The following is a 26567-nucleotide window of genomic DNA, read 5'->3' on the forward strand; positions in this document are numbered from 1 at the left end:
TCCATGGCTAAATCAGTTGCTATGACGGTTTCCCAAATGATGGCACATAAATCTCATCAATCCAAATTACTTCAGAAAGATATTCCCAGAAAAAGTTTATCAAAAAAGAGGCATGTTGATACTAACGACCTCCCTCATAGTAGACCTAAGAAGGGACATTTTGCTAATGAAGGTCAGGATTATCATGTAGGCTTACCTCATAGTAGCCATACTTCAGATGCCTGTACGTTGCATCCCAAACCGTCTACCCGAGAGGAGCAAAATGTTAATCGGGTTAATAACGCCTCTAATCAGACACAAATAACTACTCATGATGAAGATTTTGATATTGATGATGAGGTCTCTAACAATTCAGATAATTCAGAATCCTATGACCCCTCTTATAACCCTGAGGTAGAGGGAGATGATGCAAATTATGATGATAATTTCTCTGGGGATTCATCTAATATAGATCCTAATATACTTGATAGCTTTGGTGTCCCATTTTTTAATCCATCCCATATTATTCATCCCAGGTCAGGAGACTGGACACCTAACCCCCAGATAGATAAATTCATTGCTTTCTGGTTAAAAAAGGGTCTTGACAACAAGACTCGTAATAAACTAAAGGCAGAATGCCCCAGACCCTCAATTTCTGGTACTAATACCACTACACCGGAATTAGATCCCATAATTGTCAGATATTTACAAAAGTCTGGGAAAAACCCTAAGAAGGGTATAGATTGCAGCTTTAAGCTGTGTCAAGACAGATTATTGGATCTGTTAGGTCCCATTGCTAAAATGCTGGACCTCACTGAAAACGCAGCTGTTTTCTGGCACTCCTCTCGATGTCGAAACTATGAGAGGCTGGACCCAACACACTATGTGCATATTTGGGAATATAAATCAGGCCCTCTGCACGGAGAGGAGAAGAGCGGTTCTAATGAAATTAGACCCACAATTATCACATTTAGCCCCTTCTGAGTCTGCCAATCCCAACGATAGTTTATTGTTTGGGGATCAATTTATTAAAGATATCTCCAAATATGTTGGATTATTTTCCTCCCTGGATAAGGCCCAGAACTCTATAAAAAAGGTTTTGTCCAACAAGGTTTTTGCCAGGGCCGGAAGAAGCAGGGGCCGTTTTTCCGGCCGTGCCCAGTATAGAAGTCAACATAGAGGCCCCTTCCACCAAGACAGAAGCTCCTTCCCTATCCCTACACCCCAACCTAACCCCTTCTTCCCGTATCGTGGACGCCCATGGAGGACTCGAGGACAAAGGGGTGTCAACCGTTCCAGACCTTCAGGTAAGATACCCATTTCCAATTTTTTCCCATCTTCCAGTAGGAGGACGTCTCCTACATTTTTTCCAAAATTGGCAAGCAATATCCTCAGACCAATGGATACTAAATACAGTGAAAGGTTACCAAATAGAATTTGTCTATCCTCCTTTTCAGGATCTCCTTCCTCACCCGATTCAATTTTCCAAACCAGATCAAAATCTTGTGGAAACGGAGATACTAGAACTCTTTTCCAAAAAAGACATTTTTCAGGTTCCAATGAATTCGACAGGTTTCATCAGCAATCTTTTTCTTGTAAAGAAAAAAGACGGAGGCTTCAGACCTGTCATCAATTTAAAGACTTTGAACAACTTTGTCCGATATCAACATTTCAAGATGGAAGGCATTCATCTGTTGAGAGATCTACTGTTGCCAGACGATTGGCTTGTAAAGATAGATCTCAAAGATGCCTATCTGACAGTTCCCATCCATCCTTCCTCTCAAAAATTTCTTCAATTTATATGGAACAACACCAAATGGCAATTCAGTTGTCTTCCTTTTGGCCTATCTTCCGCCCCATGGTGCTTCACCAAATTAATGAAGCCCGTGATTTCCACTCTACGTTCTCGAGGAGTCCGACTCATCATTTATCTGGACGACATCCTCATTATGGCCAACTCCCTTTCAGTGGCTTATCATCACATGAATTGGACAATTTCCCTCCTAAATTTTCTGGGATTTCTTATCAATTACGACAAATCCATTCTAGTCCCTACAAAGGAACTGGAATTTCTAGGTTTTGTCATCAATACTCATACAACTTTGTTGAGTCTCCCCTCCAAAAAATTAAAAACCATCAGGAGGGAGATTCATTCAATATTGAACAAGAATCTCATATCATTACGTTCCATAGCTCGCATTGTGGGTCTGCTCTCAGCTTCAATTCAGGCAATCTTCCCGGCCCCATTACATTACAGAGCGCTTCAACGTCTAAAGATCAAACACCTCAGAGAAGGATTGCAATATTCAGACGAAATTACTCTGGGTGCAGAAGCCAAAGAAGAACTTATTTGGTGGCTTCAACACATTCAGGAATGGAATGGAAAAGCAATTTTTCATTCCAAACCGGATCTGATCATGGAATCGGATGCCAGCCTGATAGGTTGGGGAGCCCGATGCGTAGTGTTGAGCGGCATAGGCCATATTCGAATTCGCGAATATTCGCAAATATATGGACGAATATTCGTCATATATTCGCGAATATTCGCATATTCGTTATATTCTCGTTTTATTTTCGCATATGCGAACATTCGCATATGCGAAAAGTAACATATGTGAATATTAGCATATACAAAATCAGCATACACGAACATTCGCATATGCGAAAAGTAGCATATGCTAATTTTCGCATATGCGAATTTTCACACGTCAGTCTCACACAGTAGTATTACAGCCTTCTTTACACCACACAAGCTGGAAGCAGAGAGGGGTGATCACTGTGATGTGTACTGTGAAGAAAAAAAAAACAAAAAACGAATATTCGTAATTACGAATATATAGCGCTATATTCGCGGAATTCGCGAATTCGCGAATATGCGATATTCGCGAATAATATTCGAATTGCGAATATTCGTGAGCAACACTACCGATGCGGTCAATCATCAACAGGAGGCAAATGGTCCCCTGCAGAAACTACTTTACATATCAATTGCCTGGAACTTTTAGCAGGCTTTTTTGCACTTCAGAGTTTTGCAAAAAACTCGTCAGATTGCTGCATCCTCTTGCGGTTGGACAACATTTCTGCTGTCCAATACATCAATCGCCTAGGAGGGACGAATTCAAAGACTCTTGCCAACATTGCCAAGAAACTTTGGCATTTCTGTTTAGACAGAAACATATCTCTGAGAGCAGAATATCTTCCAGGTCTTTCCAACACCGTAGCAGACTGGAACTCCAGATATCTCACAGACTCCAGCGACTGGAAACTAGATCCTACAGTCTTTCAACAGATCAATCTTCTCTGGGGTCCTCTACACTTAGACCTTTTTGCCTCACGTCTCAATCACCAACTACCTCTCTTTTTCAGTTGGCGTCCAGATCCCCTAGCTCTGGGGGTGGATGCTTTTCTTCAACATTGGCCAAACCAAATTCTCTATGCCTTTCCCCCTTTCAGATTAATCCCCAGAGTACTCCTGCAAGCTTCACTTCAAGAGACAACATTAGTATTAATTACTCCATGGTGGACATCCCAATCTTGGTTCCCCCATGTTCTCAGGATGCTAATAGACTTTCCCAGGATCCTTCCTTCTCATCCTCTGATACTCTTGGACCCACTACAGAACCCCCATCCTTTGATCTTATCTCAACAACTCCCTCTGGTTGCATGGTTAATCTCAGGTCAGATTACTTTGACTCAGAGATTTCTCAATCAGCTAGAAACATATTGGCAGAAGCCTGGGCTCCGGGTACCAGAACTGCTTACCGATCAGCCTGGAAACTTTGGGCTGATTGGTGCAGTCAACGGAATCTGGATCCCGTTCATTCCCCTATCCCCCACATCCTGAACTATCTATCAGCTTCTTTCGATTCCGGCAAAGCATACCGTACCTTGAATCTTTATCGTTCTGCTATTTCCTTCTATCATTCTCCTGTCGATTCTATCCCTATTGGTAAACATCCCATGGTATGCAAATTGTTGAAAGGTATTCGTTTTAAGCGTCCACCTCAACCCAAATATACCTCTACTTGGGATGTCAATCTAATACTTGATCTTTTTTTTCATCTTGGGAAGACAATGACAATCTATCCCTTAAAATGTTATCGTTTAAACTTACCTGCCTTCTATGTCTCATTTCTATAAAAAGAGTCTCAGACGTTAAAGCTCTGGACATATCCCGTAAACAATATTCTCCTCAAGGAGTTTTATTTTCCGTATTTAGACGTACTAAAACAAACTTACATCAAGTCTTCTATCCTGCTTTTCCTAATAATGAGAAATTGTGTGTAGTCCAATGTTTGAAATCTTATGAATCCAAAACCAAGGACATCCGAAATTCATCCTCATCCCAACTACTTATATCTTATTGTAAGCCCCACTTACCAGTCTCTTCTGCTACTTTAGCTAGATGGGTCAGACAGTGCATGGCCTTAGCTAATATAGATATCTCTCTATTTGGCGCCCATTCTTCCAGAGGTGCCGTATCCACTAAACTTATCCAATCAGGAGGTTCACTGACAGATCTTCTCAAGGCTGCAAATTGGTCGTCGGAATCTACATTTAAAATATTTTACTTTAGACCTGATCATCATGTTTCTATGAATCCTGTATAATATTATATATATAACATGTGTGTACTTTATGATTTAGCTTTAAACTTGCAATGCGAGCCTCCTGTCTTGATATAAAATTGGAGATTTTCCTACTCTAGGTGACGGAAAATATGGATTTTATGAAAGACAGGAGGCGAGCATTATCCCTCCCTACCCAACCCTTTAATATATGTTTTTTCTCCATTTTCAGCTTACTAACCATCAAGGAGCATGGACCTACCTATTTTATTTCTACGTCTACTGGATTCTGGCTTCATTCGTCAGTCAAATGCTTCTACAACTTCATCGCTGATCTTTTATTCTCAAGTCTTCATACTGTTCTACGTTCCAGTTGATTCCTGTTCCTTTAAGTTTATTGGACTTGTTATATTTCGGATTTAGTAATGTAAAGAAAGAGGGATAATTTTACCTGACAAGACACTATATAGACTGGCCTGGGCTACTATTGGCTAGTCCATACCTAGCATTCTTGGTTGCACTACCTGTGATGTTACACCTGTGTGAACAAGTTTTTTCTTTTCAAATATATGTTTAAATGTTACTGCTATATGTTTTAACAGTAAAGAAAGAATTGCAATGCTCGCCTCCTGTCTTTCATAAAATCCATATTTTCCGTCACCTAGAGTAGGAAAATCTCCAATTTCAAGGGGTTAGACGCTGTTATTTTTCAACCCTCAGGTCAGTGGCCCAACAGTGTTTAACCCCTTGAAATCATCAGTTACTTAAATGTATATAGTTGGCAAGGTTGGCACCTGTTTTAATGCCAATCCGCTGTTTGGGCCAGGCTGGATACAGTTGGGTATTATGGAGGGGCCTTTACTCTTTATATTTCCATCCTTAATTCAGTGGCCCAATGGCGTTTAACCCCTTGAAATCATCAGTTACTTATTCAAAATGCATATTTTTTCATCCATTTTTTACTATTGTTTTTTCAGGAAAAATACAAACAATGTAGATTTTTCCTTCTGAACCTGATTGTTCCCAAATAATATTCAACATTTATGTATAAAAAACAGATTTACTGCAGAGAAATAAGGGGAGAAAAGGTTTATTAGTCACAGTCATCTATAAGACAATGCGCGAATAAGAAACCAACTTCAGTGAATAAGACACTGGACGAATAAGGAACCAACTTCAGCCTCGTGAGAACTCACACTTGTTTTCCCAAGGACTTGTCTCCAGCATAGTATTACTGATATACCACCAGCAGGGGGCAGTACAATTCTTCAGGCCTGCGCAGTTTTCTGTCAGAGAATGAAGTACAGCACTTTGCCGACCGTGACAACAACCTACCTGTAGGCCCCGGTCTCCATAAAGCCGCCTGTCATCTTATACACACTGTCGCACACTACCTGCATTATCTCAACTAGAGCTAATAAAAAAAACAAAAAAAATAAAAAATAAAAAAAAAGCGTACCCGCACCTTATTCTTCCAGTAGCCAGGTGGCGCTGTAGCAAAAGCCTACAGCTCCCTCTCACCCTAGCAATCTTTTATTTCTGGCAATCTATATTCATATTCGCTGTTGTAATAACCATGATTTTACACACGGATGAGACGATCAAAGCAACACTATGTATGATGGTTTTCCACTACTATTCTAGAGAAAGGATTACGAGAAAATGAAATACGAGTGTGTGTGCCCTAATCAAATATGGCGGCTCGTTAGTTCGTCACGTGACAAATGCTCTACGGCTGTCAGTGTCGTGAAGCAGCAGGAGTAGAGGACGTCCGGATCCCTACAGGTGACCATTGATAGAGAGCTGATTTTTCCGGCGTTATATGAGCGGTCATACTGTTGTTGTCCAGGTAAGGGACGACACAGCAGTGTTTCCCAAACAGTGTGTCTTCAGCTGTTGCAAACCTACAACTCCCAGCATGCATTGATAACCAAGGCGGTCTGCGCATGCTGGGAGTTGCAGTTAAAGGCACGCTATTTGGGAAACACTTATATACAATGCTAAGGCCATAATGCTGTGTCGGCCCCAGGCCATCATTATTACCGGGCATGCTGGGAGTTGTAGTTTTGCAGGTGCCAGGCAGACTGGGCACGGTGATATGTGCTGCTGGTTCTGCCAGTGTTATTTTTTTTATTGTAATTAAACAAAAAAATCTCATGGTTTATTATCCCTCAAGGACATATTCTAATCTATACCTAATTATGAGCCTGAGTATGAGGGGTTCCCCTCCTGCATGGTGTAGTGCAGTGGTCTCCAACTGTGGACCTCCAGATGTTTCAAAACTACAACTCCCAGAATGCTCGGACAGCCGTTGGCTGTCCGCGCATGCTGGGAGTTGTAGTTTTGCAATATCTGGAGGTCCGCAGGTTGGAGACCACTGGTATACTAGCATGATGTGCCCTGCCCTTGTGAAAAGTAGGATTTCATGCTTAAAGGGGTCTTACAATTTAGTTACAACTGCATGACAGCCTGCTAGAGCTGCAAAATAACAGAATAGAATATACTCACCTCTGCCTGTCTCCCCAGTCCCCATTGGTCATACACTCTGCCTTCTCTGATCATGATAATCAGAAGCCAATATTGCCTACGGTACTGGCTGCAGTGTGTTTGGAATGTCTTCAGGTGAGTCGGGACAGTGCAGCATCAGGAAAAGAAGAAAGCCGTCAGGGCAGACTGGCAAAGTGAGTATGCTCGGAGTATAGTGTAGTTCTAGCATTCTGTTGTGTGTTTAAAGGAGTAGTCCAGTGGTGAACAACTTATCCCCTATCCTAAGGATAGGGGATAAGTTTGAGATCGCGGGGGGTCCGACCGCTGGGGCCCCCAGCGATCTCCTGTACGGAGCCCCTACAGCCTGCGGGAAGGGGGCGTGTCGACCTCCGCACGAAGCGGCGGCCAACACACCCCCTCAATACAACTCTATGGCAGAGCCGAAGCGCTGCCTTCGGCAATCTCCGGCTCTGCAATAGTGATGTATTGAGGGGGAGTGTCGGCCGCCGCTTCGTGCGGAGGTCGACACCCGCTATCTGGGCGGAGAGCCTGGCCCCCGTACAGAGAGATCGCAAAGGGCCCCAGCGGTCGGACCCCCCTGCGATCTCAAACTTATCCCCTATCCTTAGGATAGGGGATACGTTTTTCACCACTGGACTACCCCTTTAAAGGGGTACTCCACTGGAAATTTTTTTTTTTTTTTTAAATCAACTGGTGCCAGAAAGTTAAACAGATTTTTTTTAATTAATTGTATTAAAAATTCTTAATCCTTCCAGTACTTATCAGCTGCTGTTATGATCCACAGGAAGTTCTTTTCTTTTTTGAATTTCCTTTCTGCCTGACCACAGTGTTCTCTGCTGACACCTCTGTCCAGAGCAGGAGAGGTTTTCTATGGGGATTTGTTCCTACTCTGGACAGTTCCTAAAATGGACAGAGATGTCAGCAGAGAGCACTGGTCAGGCAGAAGGGAAATTCAAAAAAGAAAAGATGTGGATCATAACAGCAGCTGATAAGTACTGGAAGGATTGTTTTTTTAATAGAAGTAATTTACAAATCTGTTTAACTTTCCCCTTTAACTTAATCAGAATATCCCTTTTTGGTAGAGCATTGATTCCCAACCAGTGTGCCTCCAGCTGTTGCAGAACTGCTGTCCGGGCATGCTGGGAGTTGTAGTGGTCGTGCAACAGCTGTAGGCACACTGGTTGGGAAACACTGGGGTAGAGTCGCGTGCTGTATTTTCTGCAGCTGAATTTGCTAGCCTTTGACTTCAATGGGCAGGAAAATACACAGCAAAATACGGCATGTGTGACCCTACCCTTAGGCTCAATTCACACTTCAATATCCTGCGCACATTTGAATCGCAGGATTTGAAGCTCTGTTGAGTCAATTCGTTTACATTGAAATCTGCAGCATAAAATCCTGCTCCTCAAATCTGCGCAGAATACTGAGCATGTGAATACACCTTCAGGGGTCGTTCAAACGAGCGGATTTATTTGCGGGTTTCCCGCTGCGTGTTTGAAAGGGGGCAGAAATTCAGCCGCAAGCCCCATTAAAGTCAATAGGGTCTAAGGCGGATTTTCCACAGCTGAAAATCTGCTTCGGACAGACGCAGAGAGCCCACCCCCCTTTCAAACACACAGCAGGAAACCTGCAAATAAATCCGCTCGTGTGAATGAGCCCTGAGGGTATATTCACACATACAAGATCTGCAGCAAATATAAAGCAGTATTCACATATTTATTTGTATTGATTTATCAACATGGAATCTGCAGCAGATACTGTACGTGTGAATACACCCTAAGGCTAAGTTTCCACTTGGTGTTTTTTTCTGGCAGTTTTTGGATATCTGCCACTGCAGTTTTTGAGCCAAAGCCAGAAATGTATTCAAAAGGAATAGGACATATAAAGGAAGGACTTACAATTCTCCTCCCTTATGGATCCACTTCTGACTTTGGCTCAAAAACTGCAGTGGCAGATATCCAAAAACTGATGGAAAAAATCCAAGTGAAAACTTAGCCTTAGGGTCCATTCATATGGGCAGATTTCCTGCAGCGTTTCCACAAGGTATTGGTTAAATATTTTGCTACCATTGACTTCAGTCAGCAGAAAATACACAATTGTGGCAAATTTTCCCTTTTTTTGTGTGGACTCATCAATGTCAATGATAGTAAAAGATAGATTTTCTGCACCGACCGCTGTGGAAAATCCACAATAAATCTGCCCGTTTGAGCAGACTGTTTAGGGTAAGTTCACTCGTGCATATTTTGCTACTAATTTTGCCACCTATTGACTTCAATGGGTGCCAAAATTAAAGGGGTACTCCGCCCCTTGATGTCAGATCGCCGGGGTCCCACTACTGGGGACCCCCAGGATCGCTGCTGCGGCACCTTGCTATCATTTCTGCACAGAGCACACTCGCTCTGTGCGTAATGACGGGCGATACAGGGGCCGGAGCAGCGTGACGTCATGGCTCTGCCCCTCCTGACGTCACGGCCCGCCCCCTTAATGCAAGTCTATGGGAGGGGGGTGTGATGGCTGCCACGCCCCCTCCCATAGACTTGTATTGAGGGGGTGGGCCGAGACGTCACGAGGGGTGGAGCCCCTGTCATTACGCACAGAGTGAGTGTGCTTTGTGCATTAATGATAGCGGGGTGCCGCAGCGGAGATCCCGGGGGTCCCCAGCTGCAGGGCCCTGGCGATCTGACATCTTATCCCCTATGCTTTGGCTAGGGGATAAGATGCAAGGGGCGGAGTACCCCTTTAAGCTACTGCAGAAGATACTCTTGTGAACATTCTGTTAAAATGGGCACTGTCAGATCTAAACACTTTTTATACGTGGTTACTGATGAAAATTAAAGACCTTTTGTTAGATGGTTGTTTAAAACGTTTTGAATATTAAATAAAAAAAAAAACAGCCCCTGAAAATCCTACCACTAGGGGTCCCCATACCTACTGGGACACGAATCAGTCCTGCAGCAGCATCAGGCTTGTCCATGAGTCATGGACAAGAGATGAGTCACAGACAAGACTGCATGAGCATATACACCAATCACCTCCCCCAACCACAAGGCAGGGACATGCCCCCTACCCCTGAGTGGATTTCTAACACTGAGCTAATGAAAAGAGGGATTTTTATAATAAATATAGGCGATAGAGGCAGAACAATTAGATGTACACGGTCAGGATTTGGTACTGAATAACATAATTATTCTTTATTTTTTTGTGGCATCTGACAGGTACGGTTTAAATGGTTCTTCCCATTATACAAAGAGCCCCTCAGATCAGAATGTGAGGACTTATCCTAGAGCAGTGGTCTCCAACCTGCGGACCTCCAGTTGTTGCAAAACTACAACTCCCAGCATGTCCGGACAGCCAACGGCTGTCCGGGTATACTGGGAGTTGTAGTTTTGAAACATCTGGAGGTCCGCAGGTTGAAGACCACTGTCCTAGAGATATGTTATCACTGTGTGTGATGGAAATAAACTTTTTTGTTCAACAAATTATAACCAAATTACCTTAACTTAATAGTAGGAGAGACAATAAAAACTTTATAATCACTTATCAAGTCTTTATTTAGAGAAATACCCACTTTTATCTAATATGGAAGTGCCCATTGGACAGGCCCCATCACTGCAAGTCACTCTTTCCTGCACTATCCTAGCCCCGCCCCTTTGACTTGATTGACAGCCCATTTCCTCTCTCCAGCGCTTGGGCACTTCAGTCTCCTTTGCAGATTAGACAAAAGTGGGTTTTCTCTATTTGAAGATTGTGGATCAGCTCAATAAATGTGTTAACATCTTTAAAAAAAAAAAAAAAAAAGCCCTTGACATGTCATGCAGACATGTCAAAAGTTTTGATCCATTGTGACCTTGGTGCCAAGATCTCTACTGATCCCTGAATATAGCCAGGAGAAGTGAGTGGCTTCATGCTTTACTTTCTGAATTGATGTTCAGTTTGTCTAATTGTATTGAGACAGACTAACTCCCAATCCAGGGGGTGAAGTGCACTGCTGCTTGCTTCTCCCGGCTATATGTAGAGATCAGGGGGTCTTAGCATTATGCAGACATGTCAAAAGTTTTGAACATTTGTGGTTTCAGTTTTTTTTGTCTTGTATGTATACTATTCGTTTAGGTGCTCTGACTAAACAGTCATGCCTTTTCTCGATCTTCAAAACAAGTTTGGGATTAATGTTGACAAATGGATGCTGCTGCAGAGTTCTGAGCAACCTTTCCGTCAGATTGGTCGTTGCCATTCCTTTGAGAAAGACTGGGTAGAGTGTGCACATGGTATTGGAGCCATCCGGGCAAAGAAAGAGTGCAAGATAGAGTATGAAGACTTCCTTGAGTGCATGCACAGAACCAAAACGGTGAGTGGGCTGCACCTCTGGGGGACACATGAGGCATGACGGATAGTGACAAAGTGCACTCTTACAGCAACCATAGTTGGCACTTGAATATTGTTGAATATTCTGTTTATTGGTTCTTGTACAAAACAATGTATCAAGTTAATATCCAGCAATAATGCTGAGCACTATTATCTAGTACTGCAACTTTGTTGCATCTGTATCTTTCATTAATCTATGCTGGTACAACCGTAATGCTCCATACAACTTCAGCACGAGGTGTATGTTTTACTTCCAACCTAGAATTGTCTGTAGAATCTGCATCCATCATATTAAAGGGGTACTCCGCCCCTGGCATCTTATCCCCTATCCAAAGGATAGGGGATAAGATGTTAGATCGCCGGGGTCCCGATGCTGGGGACGCCGGGTATCGCTGCTGCAGCACCCCGCTATCATTACTGCACAGAGCGAGATCGCTCTGCACGTAATGACGGGAAATACAGGGGCCGGAGCATCGTTACGTCACGGCTCCGCCCTTAAGGCGTCACGGCCCGCCCCCGTCAATACAAGTCTATGGGAAGGGGTCGTGGCGGTCGTCACGCCCCTGCCATAGACTTGCATTAAGGGGACGGGCTGTGATGTCATGAGGGGCGGAGCCATGACGTCACGCTGGTCCGGCCCCTGTATCGCCCGTCATTACGCACAGAGCGATCTCGTTCTGCGCAGTAATGATAGCGGGGTGCCGCAGCAGCGATACCCGGCGTCCCCAGCAGCGGGACCCCGGCGATCTAACATCTTATCCCCTATCCTTTGGATAGGGGATAAGATGCCAGGGGCGGAGTACCCCTTTAAGGCAGGATACTAAGAAAGGAATATCATTTTACCATTATGTGAGTTCATCATGTTTCCACCCAGTCTGTATGATTGAGTGACTGGTGCACTGAGATGCCATTTGGTTGTCCTCAGGGGCATTGTCCCTTTTTATGACCTCCTGACAAAGAGAGAAGTGCTGTCAAAGCCATGAGATGTCTTAATGCAAAGCTTTGCTGCTTAGCATCTCGGTGCCCAGAAAAAAAAACAAGGCTTTAAAATGAATGTCTACTCCCGAATTTATATATGCATGCAGATCACATTCATCTATCCAAAATATTCTCGTCTCATAAAAATGATACTTCCTCCCACATATTTATATGAGAGTAAAGGGGTACTCCAGTGGAAAATCTTCTTTTTATTTATTTATTTTTTAAATGAACTGGTGCCAGAAAGTTAAACAGATTTGTAAATTACTTCTATTAAAAAAATCTTAATCCTTTTTAGCAGCTGTATGCTACCGGGGAAATTCTTTACTTTTTTTAAATTTATTTTTTGTGTTGTCCACAGTTCTCTCTGCTGACACCTCTGTCGGTGTCAGGAACTGTCCAGAGCAGCATAGGTTTGCTATGGGGATTTTCTCCTGCTTTTGACAGTTCCTGAAATGGGCATCAGGTGTCAGCAGAGAGCACTGTGGACAACACAAAAAGAAATTTAAAAAAATAAAGATTTTCCTCTGTAGCAAACAGCTGCTAAAAAGTACTGAAAGGATTAAGATTTTTTTTTATTTCTTTATAGAAGTAATTTACAAATCTGGCACCAGTTCATTTAGGGGGAAAAAAAATAAAAAATTTCCACCATAGTACCCCTTTAACCCCTTCCCGACCTATGACATACCTGTACGTCATGAGTGGCAAGGTGTTCCCGACCCATGACATACAGGTACGTCATGAACATTTTTGCCGCTACTCGCGGCATCCCGCAGCGCCCGGTAAGATGGTGGCTATCACTGATAGCCAGCCATCTTACCATGCGACCACGGGGGGGTTTCATCCTCCCCAGCGATCGCTGCTATCAGCTAGTTAAATCTGACTAGCTGACAGCAGCGCGGTGTGTGAGTCCGGATCACGGGGATCGGGACACACACCGCTCTGCTAAGTGTCCCTGACCCGTCCCCCGGCGTCACTTACCCGGCCATGCGGTGTCCCGAGCGGTCCCGGCGCGAGCGGAGTCCTCCAGGCAGACCCGGCGGCACTGCGTCCTCGCGGTGAGTTTCCGGCAGCAGGGCGGCATCTTCATTGGCAGCAGTGAGATCGCCGTAAAGCGATCTCACTGCTGCCTCTGGGAGTTTCAAAACTGCAACTCCCAGCATGCCCAGACAGCCTTTGGCTTTCTGGGCATGCTGGGAGTTGTAGTTTTGCAACATCTGGAGGTCCACAGTTTGGAGACCACTGTATAATGGTCTCCAATCTGTGCTCTTCCAGATGTTGCAAAACTACAAATCTCAGCATGCTCAGTCTGTCCAGGCATGCTGGGAGTTCTAGTTCTCTAACATCTGGAAGAGCACAGATTGGAGACCATTATACAGTGGTCTTTAAACTGTGGACCTCCAGATGTTGCAAAACTACAACTCCCAGCATGCCCAGACTGCCCAAGCATGCTGGAAGTTGTAGTTCGGCAACATCTGATCCTTCAGATATTGCCGAACTATAACTTCCAGCATGCCTGGGCATGCTGGGAGTTGTAGTTTTGCTACAACTGGAGGCACACTAGTTGGGAAACATTGTCCGTTTCCTACCTCAGTGCCTCCAGCTGTTGCAATTGTTGCAAAACTATAACTCCCAGCATTCACTGACAGACCATGCATGCTGGGAGTTGTAGTTTTGCAACAGCTGGAGGCACACTGGTTTGGAAACACTAAGTTTGGTTGCAAAACACTTGAAAGTTTATTACTTAACTGTTTCCAAACCAGTGTGCCTCCAGCTGTTGCAAAACTACAACTCCCAGCATGCTCGGACAGCCAAAGGGCATGCTCAGAGTTTGCAACAGCTGGATGTTTGCCCCCTCCCCCCAATGTGAATGTACAGGGTACACTCACATGGGCGGAGGTTTACAGTGAGTGCTGCAAGTTTGAGATGGCGCAAATTTTGCGCTGCAGCTCAATCTTCCAGCGGCAAACTTGCTGTGAACCTCTGCCCATGTGACTGTACCCTAAAAACACTACACTACACTAACACTAACCTAAAATAAAAAGTAAAAAACACTATATATACACATACCCCTACACAGCCCCCCTCCCCCCCCCAAAAATGAAAAACGTCTGGTACGCTACTGTTTCCAAAACGGAGTCTCCAGTTGTTGCAAAATAACAACTCCCAGTATTGCCGGACAGCCATTGACTGTCCAGGCATGCTGGGAGTTTTGCAACAGCTGGAGGCACCCTGTTTGGGAATCATTGGCATAGAATACCCCTATGTCCACCCCTATTCAAATCCCTAATTCAGGCCTCGAATGCACATGGCACTCTCTCACTTTGGAGCCCTGTCGTATTTCAGGGCAACAGTTTAGGGTCACATATGGGGTATCGCCGTACTCGGGAGAAATTGCCTTACAAATTTTGGGGGGCTTTTTCTTCTTTAACCCCTTATGAAAAGGTGAAGTTGGGGTCTACAACAGCATGTTAGTGTAAAAAAATAAATTTTTTACACTGACATGCTGGTGTTGCCCTATACTTTTAATTTTCACAAGAGGTAAAAGGGAAAAAAGACCCTCTAAATTTGTAATGCAATTTCTCCCGACTACGGAGATACCCCATATGTGGGCGCAAAGTGCTCTGGGGGCGCACAACAAGGCCCAGAAGGGAGAGTGCGCCATGTACATTTGAGGTGATTTGCACAGGGGTGGCTGATTGTTACAGCAGTTCTGACAAACGCAAAACAATAAATATCCATATGTGACCCCATTTTGGAAACTACACCCCTCACAGAATGTAATACGGGGTGCAGTGAGCATTTACACCCCACTGGTGTATGACAGATTTTTGGAACAGTGGTCTGTGAAAATGAAAAATAAAATTTTTTATTTGCACAGTCCACTGTTTCAAATATCTTTCAAACGCCAGTGGGGTGTAAATGCTCACTGCACCCCTTATTAAATTCCATGAGGGGTGTAGTTTCCAAAATGGGGTCACATGTGGGGGGGTCCATTGTTCTGGCACCATAGGGGCTTCCTAAATGGGACATGCCCCCCAAAAACCCTTTCAGAAAAACTCACTCTCCAAAATCCCATTGTCGCTCCTTCCCTTCTGAGCCCTCTACTGCACCCGCCGAACAATTTACATACGCATATGAGGTATTTCCTTACTCGAGAGAAATTGGGTTACAAATTTTAGGGTGATTTCTCTCCTTTTACCCCTTGTAAAAATTAAAAAATTGGGTCTACAAGAACATGCGAGTGTAAAAAATGAAGATTTAGAATTTTCTCCTTCACTTTGCTGCTATTCCTGTGAAACACCTAAAGGGTTAAAACACTTACTGAATGTCATTTTGAATACTTTGGCAGGTGCAGTTTTTATAATGGGGTCATTTATGGGGTATTTCTAATATGAAGACCCTTAAAATCCACTTCCAACCTGAACTGGGCCCTGAAAAAGTACGATTTTGAAAATCTTGAGAAAAATTGGAAAATTGCTGCGGAACTTTGAAGCTCTTTGGTGTCTTCCAAAAGTAAAAACATGTCAATTTTATGATGCAAACATAATGTACACCTATTGTATATGTGAATCAATATGTAATGTATTTGGAATATCCATTTTCCTTTCAAGCAGAGACTTTCAAAGTTAGAAAAATGCAAAATTTTCAAAATTTTCATGAAATTTTTAGATTTTTTTTTACCAAGAAAGGATGCAAATATCAGTGAAATTTTACCAATAACATAAAGTAGAATATGTCCCGAAAAAACTTTCTTGGAATCAGAATGATAACTAAAAGCATCCCAGAGTTATTAATGTTTAAAGTGACAGTGGTCAGATTTTCAAAAAATGCCCAGGTCCTGAAGGTGAAAATGGGCTGGGTCATGAAGGGGTTAATAGATGGCCAGCTGGGCTGGAACACAATGGTCTAACAGAGAATTAAGTCACTGTGCTGAGATAGCATCGAGGCACCATCATTGTTGCTCTGTGAGGGATCTTAAATGGGTATTCCGACCATAGACATCTTATCCCCATCCAAAGGATAGGAGATAAGGTATCTGATCGTGGGGAGCCTGCCCCTGAGACCCCCCACGATCTCCGAGCAGATCTCCAGGCTGCTGCTCCAATCTCAGAAACCTATGAGTTTCAGGGATTAGAGATGTGATGTCACGCCATTCTCCGTACATTCATGTCTATGGGAGGGGGTGTGATGTCACATCTCCAATCCTGGAAACTCAGAGATTTCAGAGATTGGAGCAGCAGCACAGAATGTCGGGTACTGCAGTTTGCAGGGAGTCCCGGCAGCGGGCCCCCCCATGATCAGACATCTTATCCCCTATAAGATGTCTGTGGCCGGAATACCCCTTTAATCCCTTAACGACGCAGGATTTAAATGTACGTCCTGGTGAGGTGGTACTTAATGCACCAGGACATAGATTTACGTCCTATACATAACTGCGAGCATCTGAGCCATGCTCGGGTCATGTGAGTCAGGTCCCAGCTGCTTATAGCAGCCAGTGTCCCGCCGGTAATGGCCGACATCCGCGATCGCACGGATGTCTGCCATTAACCCCTCAGATGCCGTGATCAATATAGATCACAGCATCTGCAGCGCTGCGGTCACTAAAAGGGATGATCAGATCGCCCAAGCGCTGCTGCGGAGATCCGATTATCCAGAACGGCAGATGGGGGTCCCCTCACCTGCCTCCTCTGCCTTCCACGGGTCTTCTGCTCTGGTCTGAGATCGAGCAGGCCAGAGCAGAAGACGACCGAGTACACTGATCAGTGAAAATAAATGTAAAAAAAAAAATGAAAAATCCCCTCCCCCATTAAAAATGTGAATTGTCCCATTTCACCCCCAAAAAGTGTAAAAAATAAATAAATGTATAAACATGTTTGGTATCGCCGCTTGTGTAAATATCCGCATTATTTAAAATATAATTATAATGATACCGTACGGTGAACGGCAGGAACATAAAAAAAAAAAGTCAAAAATTGCTGCTTTATTATAACATTTTATTCCCAAAAAATTGATAAATGTATTAAACGTTTTATGTATGCAAATATGGTATCAATAAAAAGTACAGGTCACGGCGGAAAAAATGAGCCCTCATACTGCCGCTTATACGGAAAAATGAAAAAGTTATTAAACGTACTAATTTGGTTGAAAAATTAGCTTTTTTTTTTTTTATTTTTTTTTTTAAGCGCAACAGCAATAAAATAGTATGTAATCATGGGTATCATTTTAATCGTATTGACCCAAAGAATAAAGAACACATGTCATTTTCACCATAAATTGTACGGCGTGAAAACAAAGCTTTACAAATTTCGCAAAATTGCGGATTTTTTTTTAATTTTCCCACACAAATAGTATTTTCTTTGGTTGCACCACACATTTTATGGTAAAGTGAGTGATGGCAGTACAACGGACAGAACTCTATCTTTTTTAAATTTTTTACTTATGTGCCCCAGATGCCTAGTTGTGTATATTGTAAATGTACAGGTATTACCTGACCGGGTTGATTGTTTTTTTTGTACTTTCATGCCCCCTGAGGTTTAGTATCAGGTTCTTCTGGATTGTCAGAGAAGTCAAGAAGTAGCCATGTATTCACAGAAAGCTCGAGACTACAGTAATTAGTAGCCCGAGGGGGGGTTGGGGGTGCATGAAAGTACAAAAACCAGACCATCCACCCCTGACATACATGCACATTTTACAATATAAACAACTGGACAACGGGGGAACATAAGTATGAAGTACCAAAAAGCTGGCATAAGCTTTTAATTCAATGGTGGTCATTTACTAAAGTTATCCTGACAGTTTCTTTATTTTACTCAGAAAACTCAAAAAAGGGGGTGGCCGTCATTCCTACATATTTAATAATGTTCCCAAATAAAAGGTGGTGGATTTGAGCTCTGGAAAACCTGACCACTCAAAAGAAAAACATTGGGGAAAAATTTGTAAATAATGTGTAAAAATAAGAATTCAAGTAGAGAAAACAGACATGGTCGCACAGCCACAAATTGCCTTTTGACAAATTGCCTCCCCACAGACACGGTGCCACGGCAGCAATGGACACCACACAGCACCACACCAGTGTGAACAAGGTGCAAAAAGCTCACTTACCATGTGCTCCCAGTCATACTGGGAGGCTACCAGAAAAGAAAGGGCCCTGAGCAGCTTCCTGCTACCTTATATAGGGTGGGGCAGAGTGCAGACCAAGTAAAAACAACAAAAAATGAAGGGGATAGAAGACACAATGTGAATTCAAGTAGAGAAAACAGACTTGGTTGCACATCTACAATTTGTATTTTTATCTAATTGCTTCTCAGCATAAATTCAAAAACAGGTTGTTAGTATACATTTTGATCAAAAAGTAAATGCCCACTCACCATGTCAAGACCACCTTTTCTAGCAGTCTCCAAGTCTGACTGGGAGCACATAGTAAGTGAGCTTTTACACCTTGTTCACATTGGTGTGGTGCTGTGTGGCGTCCATTGCTGTCATGGCACCGTGTTTGTGAGGAGGCCACGGCCCTGGGACTGGTTTGAGTGGCATTGGGGCTGCTCTGCCAGTGGGTCGTTCCCCCTGTGGGCACCACCGCCGCCCAGTGCTACGCCATTTGATGCTAGGGACGTTAGGGACCCACTCTAAATGGGTGGCCTTGACGTGGCGAGTGGGCTTGTACTTTTTGATCAAAATGTATACTAACAACCTGTTAGTTCTTGAATTTATGCTGAGAAGCAGTTAGATCAAAATGCAATTTGTGGATGTGCGGCCATGTCTGTTTTCTCTACTTGAATTCACAATGTGGAAAAATATCTGTCCGGAGACTCTTAGTAAATGAGGGCCAATGTAACCACATAATGTTGGGCCACATCTACATCTATTCATGCGGTTATACCCCAACTTCTAGAAATGCATATACTTGCTTGATGCACGAAACTTCCATTCTGGGAATGGTGTCGGCTCTTCATTTTGTAATGCTCTTCAGCCCTGATCTTTGGAAATGCCTACTTTGAAGAATTCGCCCGTTCTTATTATTTTGGAATGTATTTCCGCATTAAATATTATTTACAGGTCAGTGGACAATACATTGTAAGGTAAAAGGTATATGATCCTAAGGTGGATCAGTAGCCTATTCAAGAAGTATACCTTTTCACCAGGGTGCCTGTAGATGTTGCAAAACTACAACTCCCAGCATGGCTGGACAGCCTTTGGCTGTCTGGGCATGCTGGGAGTTGTAGTTTTGCAACACCTGCCTTACACATTGGTGAGCAAAAATAACATAACAGCCTTTCAAGCAGTGAAGACATATTCAATTGAAATATCACATTTCCAATAGGCATTTTTTCCGATGTCTCAGTAGCTCAAAATCAATTCCTCAGCTTATTGTTCATACATTATTAATCCTGATAAAGGAATCTCAATCTCCTATAAGGCCGGCTTCACACAGGCACAGCACAGATGCATTTTGTGTCCTAGATATGGCTGCAAGTCCCAGCCCGACTGCAGCTATGATGACCCAGACTGACATCAGACCCAAGAGCCAATATTATTCTTGTTCAAACCGGCCTAATTTGATTTCATTATTATTATTTCACTCCCACGACAGGCTGACAGATTGAGAGGGGCTGGGAAACATGCAATTGTCAGGTGTTCTATCAATTGTATTTGAAACCACCAATAATGGCTAAGGTTAGGCAGAACAGCTGGAGACATGGTGACCCTAGAGCAGGATTTATTGCATATTTGGTAGCACTAGCTCCTACATCAAAATCCTCTTGGATTAGAGGTTAAACCAGCCAGGCCCAGATATCTCTCCTGTTCACCCCATACACATGAACACTGAATGTTCATGTGTTTTATAGGAAGAGGGGAGTTAAGTCACTACCAGACTTCTCTTCCTGAGAATAAAAGAATCAGACATCATCTATTGACAGAGAGTGTAAGACCCCATTCACATTGTAAAGTCAGGAGGTCCTGCCAAGATCCACTTTAGCACCAGGCATCTTAGTACTATGCAACAATCGGCCATACCATTAGAAGCTGGGATTCTTGTGACACCTGTCAAGAGGTAGGACATATATGGCAGCAGGTGAACAGCTGTTTATTGGAGTTAGGGTCTATTCACACCGCACCAATTCTGCTTCCGCATTCATTTGGGTCGTTTCTGGCCTCTGCGGAATCAGCATGCAGAAATTCAGAAGTGTGAATGGGAGTGTGGAATCCCATAGAAGTCTTTTGGGCTTTAAAGGGGTAGTCCAGTGGTGGAAAACTTATCCCCTATCCTAAGGATAGGGGATAAGTTTGAGATCGCAGGCGGTCCGACCGCTGGGGCCCCCCGCGATCTCTCTGTACGGGGCCCCGGCTCTCCGGCCAGATATCGGGTGTCGACCCCCGCACGAAGCGGCGGCCGACACGCCCCCTCAATACATCTCAATGGCAGAGCCAGAGATTGCCGAAGGCAGCGCTTCGGCTCTGCCATATAGTTGTATTGAGGGGGCGTGTCGGCCGCCGCTTCGTGCGGAGGTCGACACGCCCCCTTCCCGCGGGCTGTCGGGCCTCCGTACAGGAGATCGCAGGGGGCCCCAGCGGTCTGACCCCCCGTGATCTGCAACTTATCCTCTATCCTTAGGATAGGGGATAAGTTGTTCACCACTGGGTCACCACTGGACTACTCCTTTTAAATGGGCACTGTCAGATACAAAAACGTTTTATATGTTGTACATCTTGGCCAAACAATAACTTTTCTAAAATACTTTATCAGAAAATTTTATAAAATTTTTATAGAAATCATGGCTTTAACCCCTTAAGGACACAGCCCATTTTGACCTTAAAGGGGTATTCCGCCCCTAGACATCTTATCCCCTATCCAAAGGATAGGGGATAAGATGTCAGATCGCCGCGGTCCTGCTGCTGGGGACCCCTGGGATCCCCGATGTGGCACAGCGCTATCATTAAAGCACAGAGCGAATTCGCTCTGCACGTAATTTTTTAAACTTTTTTTTTACATTTAATTTACACTTTTTTAGTTCCCATAGGGGACTATTTATAGCAATCATTAGATTGCTAATACTGTTCAGTGCTACTATGCATAGGGCATAGCACTGATCAGTATTATCAGCGATCTTCTGCTCTGGTCTGCTGAAAGGCAGATCAGTGCAGAAGACCCCGGGAGACGGACGGTTAGGTTAGGCAGAACAGCTGGAGACATGGTGACCCTAGAGCAGGATTTATTGCATATTTGGTAGCACTAGCTCCTACAGATATCAGCGCGATTGCTGATGTCCGCCATTACCGGCGGGTCCGCGGCTGCTGACAGCCGCCGGAAATGAAGTGAGCACATCTCCTGTGCCTGCGTCACACACGCAATGTAAATGTACGGCGATGTGCGCTAAGTGACACTATGCAGTGCCGTACATTTACGGTGCATGTCCTTAAGGGGTTAAAAACTGTCCACTAGGGGTGCCCATACCTGCTGGGACACAGTCGAGAGGCAGCGTCATGATGGCGCCTCGACCCTGGACGTGGCTCTGCTCCCGGCCTGTCACTCATCCTGCAGGAGCGCACAGCATCAGGGAGCGAGCACACAGTAAGTAAGGTCCTGCATCACTCCAGAGGGATGCAGGAGTTTTTTACTACACCGAAGCTTCAGAGCAGCCATTTGCTTTTTCCCCCCAGTTCACTCCTAGCATCAATGATGCTCTAAGTGCTAGGAGAGCACAGGGAAAATGGCCTGTGTCAGCTGCTGCGGAGCTCCCGTGATGGCGCTGCACATATTACATCAACCCCACTCTGCTGCTTATACAGCCGCTCGCCGCAGCTCACTTATTAGCATGCTGCCGCTGACTTCTCCTCCTTCCGCGTATTTTAATGTCTACCCACCTCCGCAGCTGACTTCTCCTCCCACCGCATATTTTAATATCTACCTGCAGCTCACTTCTCCGCCCGCCGTTCATTTCACTGCCCGCCTGCCACTTACATCTCTCCTAGGGTTAACAAAACTACTACTCCCAGCATGCCCTGACAAGGAGAACATGCTGGGAGTTGTAGTTTTACTAATGCAAAGAGATAGGTGAGCTGACAGAAGACTGAGGGAGGAGGCTAAGGCCTGCACAGTGAGGCCCCTCCCTTTGAGAGAAATACAACAATAAAAGTGTAAAAATTAAAATTAAATAAAGGTGCTAGACGCATAAAAATTAGATGTACGTTGTCAGGATTAGGTACTGAGTAAGGCTGCATTCACACCTCGTTTTCAGCCTATGGTTGCCGGCTGGGGGAGGGGAAAATCGGGCGCTCCCGTACCCCAGCCGGACCGCCGTTGAAATCCATTTACTTTAATGAGCCGAACGGAGTCAAACGGTGACTCCGGTCGGCTCATTTTGACCCGTATCCAGTTTAGTGACTGGACCGAAAACCGTAGGATTTCAGCGCTGGTCCGGTTGGGGTACGGGAGCGCCCGGTTTTCTCCTCCGGCAACTGTAGGCTGAAAACGAGGTGTGAATTCAGCCTGACATATAATAAAAAAAAATTTGGGGGGGGATCTGACAAGTACACTTTAATTTAAGGTGAAATTTGCATGCAGAAACTGCGAAATTCCGTATGTGGAAATTTTGCCATCTGAATAGACCCTTAATATCTTCGAAGCTGAAAAATTGTGAAAGTGTAAATTGTGACTTTTACCAGGGCCAAACTGTGGTCACAAGCCATTTGTGACCTGCAGGTCTTGTGGGATGTTCCCTGTTACAGTTTGTTTTTGTACCTACCCAAAGTGGTCCTAGGAAGGACAACCAGTTAACCATTGAAAGAATAATGGGCTCCCAAGGTTTATTGATACATATGAGGAGCTAAGGCTAGCCTGTCTAGTCTGATCAACTCAAAATGTAAGACAATATAAATGTTAACCAGTGGTAAAAACGTCACGTCTGGAGTCGCCACCAAATGCTGTACAGTTTTAAAGGTGAATGCTAAACGTTGGGCCATGTTCCCACAGTATAAAATGTGTAGAATATCTTCCAGGCGGACATTCTGCACATTTGAATAATCCAGCAGGCGCTAGGACTGCTCAGAAAAGTGCCGTCTCACCGACTGCAATGCATTTCCAAGCAAAATACACAGAAATAATAGACATGTCTATTCTTCTTGCTGACACCAGAATTAACCCCTTAAGGACCAAGCGTTTTTCAGTTTTTGCACTTTTGTTTTTTCCTACTTTCATTTGAAAAATCATAACCCTTTCAATTTTGCACCTAAAAATCTGTATGATGGCTTTTTTATTTATTTATTTATTTTTGCACCACCAATTTTACTTTGTAATGACATAAGTAATTTTACCCAAAAATCTACGGCGAAACGGAATGAAAAAAAAATCATTGTGCGACAAAATTTAAGAAAAAATGCCATTTTGTAACTTTTGGGGGTTTCTGTTTCTTCGCAGTATATTTTTCGGTAAAAATGACACCTTATCTTTATTCTGTAGGTCCATTCAGTTAAAGTGAAGCCTACTTATATAGGTTTGATTTTGTCGTACTTCTGGAAAAAATCACAACTACATGCACGAAAATTAATACGTTAAAAATTATATATAACTTTTTTATTTTCCATGAACGGGGAGATATGAGGGCTCCTTTTTTGCGCCGTGATCTGAAGTTATCGGTACCATTTTTGTTTTGATCAGACTTTTTGATAGCTTTTTATTCATTTTTTTATGATATAAAAAGTAACTAAAAATAAGCTATTTTGGACTTTGGAATTTTTTTTTGCGCGTATACCATTGACTGGTTTAATGATCTATATATTTTTATGGTTCTGACATTTACGCACGCAGTGATACCACATGTTTGTATTAGCCACGGGTCCTGGTTGCTGATAGCAAACGGCCCCCCCAGATACGAAGCGCGCTCAGATCGGGAGCAGGCCATGGACGTAAATATATACGTCCGTGGTCGTTAAGGGGTTAAGATTTCTGCCATAAAAATTCCACTATGTGAACAGTGCAGCAGAATACCATTGAAATCAGTAGGACTCTGGTGCTTCGTAATATTCTGGTGGAATTCCGCACAGATATTCCACCGTGTGAACATACCCCTTGGTGGCTTTGCCTAGTTTTGTTTTAGATAATCAGCACTTTGTTCCTTTTCCTCTTTCTGTGGTTCATATGTATATTCATTGTGGTTCATATGTATTTTCTATATGTATATTCATTTTGGTTCATATGTATTTTCTATATGTATATTCATTTTGGGTCATATATACCGTATTTTTCGCCGTATAAGACGCACCCAATTTATAGGTGCAAAATCTAAAAAAAAAAGATTTTGAACCCAATAGTGGTCTTCAACCTGCGGACCTCCAGATGTTGCAAAACTACAACTCCCAGCATGCCCGGACAGCCGTTGGCTGTCCGGGCATGCTGGGAGTTGTAGTTTTGCAACATCTGGAGGTCCGCAGATTGAAGACCACTGCATAGGAGGTAATACTCACGTGTCCCCGCCGCTCCGGACCCGTCACCGCTGCCCTGGATGTCGCTCCATCGCTGTCGCCGTGTCCCCGTCGCTCCGGAACGTCTCTGCTGCCGGCCGGGTATCCTCGCTCTCCGTTGCCGCCATCACGTCGTTACGCACGCCGACACACGTATGCGACGACGTGATGACGAGGAAGGAGAGTGCCGGCCATACAGGGGATCCCTGAACGGAGAAGACACCGAGGAGGCAGGTAAGGTCCCTCCCGGTGTCCTGTAAGCACTAACCCGGCTATTCAGTCGGGCTGTTCGGGACCGCCGCGGGCTGTTCAGTTGGGCTGTTCGGGACAGCCGGGTTAGTGTCACTTTCCCTTCAGACACGGCGGTCAGCTTTGATCGCCGCGTCTGAAGGGTTAATACAAAGCATCACCACGATCGGTGATGTCCTGTATTAGCCGCGGGTCCCGGCCGTTGATGGCCGCAGGGACCACCGCGATAGGGGTGTATTCGCCGTATAAGACGCAACGACTTTTTCCCCCCAGTTTTGGGAAAGAAAAAGTGCGTCTTATACGGCGAAAAATACGGTATGTTCTATACTGTGTGTATATTTATTGTGGCTCGTATGTACGTTCTATATGTATATTCATCATCAGTGATTTGTACAGGTTTGCAGAAGAAGCACTAAATAACGCTTAGAAAGATTATTACTAAGTTAGATTGTACCACGTATGCCTTACCTTACAAGACTGTTAATACAAATGTGTCTTTCTTACAGCTGGAACGCTTAGATGCCATCAGAAAACAAAAGGAAAAGTTGGAGAAAGAAGGAAAATACAAAGCCCCTGATTTCAGCAAAGATGAAAATACCCCTTAATATCAGCAGAGGAAAAGTTATGTCTTTTATGTTTTGTTTCTTAGTAAATCCTTACTGAGGCAACTATGTAATAAATGGTTCACACAAGTCTCCTGTCTCCTCTTTTGGTTCTCTCTAGTTAAGTGTTTCTCAACCCATGCGCCTCCAGCTGTTGCAAAACTACAACTCCCAGCTGTTGCAAAACTACAACTCCCAGCTGTTGCAAAACTACAACTCCCAGCTGTTGCAAAACTACAACTCCCAGCTGTTGCAAAACTACAACTCCCAGCTGTTGCAAAACTACAACTCCCAGCTGTTGCAAAACTACAACTCCCAGCTGTTGCAAAACTACAACTCCCAGCTGTTGCAAAACTACAACTCCCAGCTGTTGCAAAACTACAACTCCCAGCTGTTGCAACAACTGGAGGCACATTGGTTGAAAAACACTAGATGAGGGTAACAAAAATAAGCTGCATTCCTGTTTCCCAAAAGAGAATAGTGATTCATTCGATCAAACCTCCCTTAGCCATATTATAGTATTATTAGGATAAAGGCTGTTGTGCTCTGCTCTACTTATATACAAGCAAAAAAGGATGGGATTTTACTTTTTTTTTCATTCAATTATGGTGTCAGGTTTTTTAACCTATACACGTACATTGACAGGCATTATAAAATACAAATGTTATGTAGAAGCACATCAAAGCCAGTAGTATGGGGCCATGAAATAGGAGGGGAGGCATGGGAGAAAGCAAGTGAAAGGGGCAGTATCACATTGCACAAAGAAATACCTGGTGTAGGAATCCTAGTCCTGCACCATGGCTGGATGATGGTTGTTGTGGTAATTCAATCTCGGGGCCTTTGTGTTTTCCAACACTTC

At 43.9% G+C, this 26567-nt stretch overlaps 1 protein-coding gene across 2 annotated transcripts; it reads left to right on the top strand.

Moving 5' to 3' along the window:
• Positions 1-6177: 6177 nt before the first annotated feature.
• On the top strand, positions 6178-25798 carry NDUFS5 (NADH:ubiquinone oxidoreductase subunit S5). 2 transcript variants are annotated; one of them, XM_056556573.1, is made up of 3 exons: positions 6178-6332; positions 11166-11400; positions 25613-25798. In XM_056556573.1, the coding sequence occupies exons 2-3, from the start codon at positions 11185-11187 to the stop codon at positions 25709-25711; spliced, it is 315 nt and encodes a 104-aa protein (XP_056412548.1). In that variant the 5' UTR covers positions 6178-6332; positions 11166-11184; the 3' UTR covers positions 25712-25798. The 2 variants fall into 2 exon arrangements, with proteins under 2 accessions (XP_056412548.1, XP_056412549.1); XM_056556574.1 differs by having other exon boundaries at positions 6290-6396.
• Positions 25799-26567: the final 769 nt, after the last annotated feature.

This window comes from Hyla sarda, chromosome 2 (genome assembly GCF_029499605.1).
Source record: "Hyla sarda isolate aHylSar1 chromosome 2, aHylSar1.hap1, whole genome shotgun sequence".
NCBI classification, from domain to species: Eukaryota; Metazoa; Chordata; class Amphibia; order Anura; family Hylidae; genus Hyla; species Hyla sarda.

What these genes read in the sequence shown, in the direction of transcription:
- NDUFS5 (XM_056556573.1), top strand. Translation starts at nt 11,185, where the DNA reads ATGCCTTTTCTCGATCTTCAAAACAAGTTTGGGATTAATGTTGACAAA. An exon ending in GCATGCACAGAACCAAAACG is followed by an intron (nt 11,401 to 25,612) that starts GTGAGTGGGCTG and finishes TCTTTCTTACAG; the next exon opens with CTGGAACGCTTAGATGCCAT.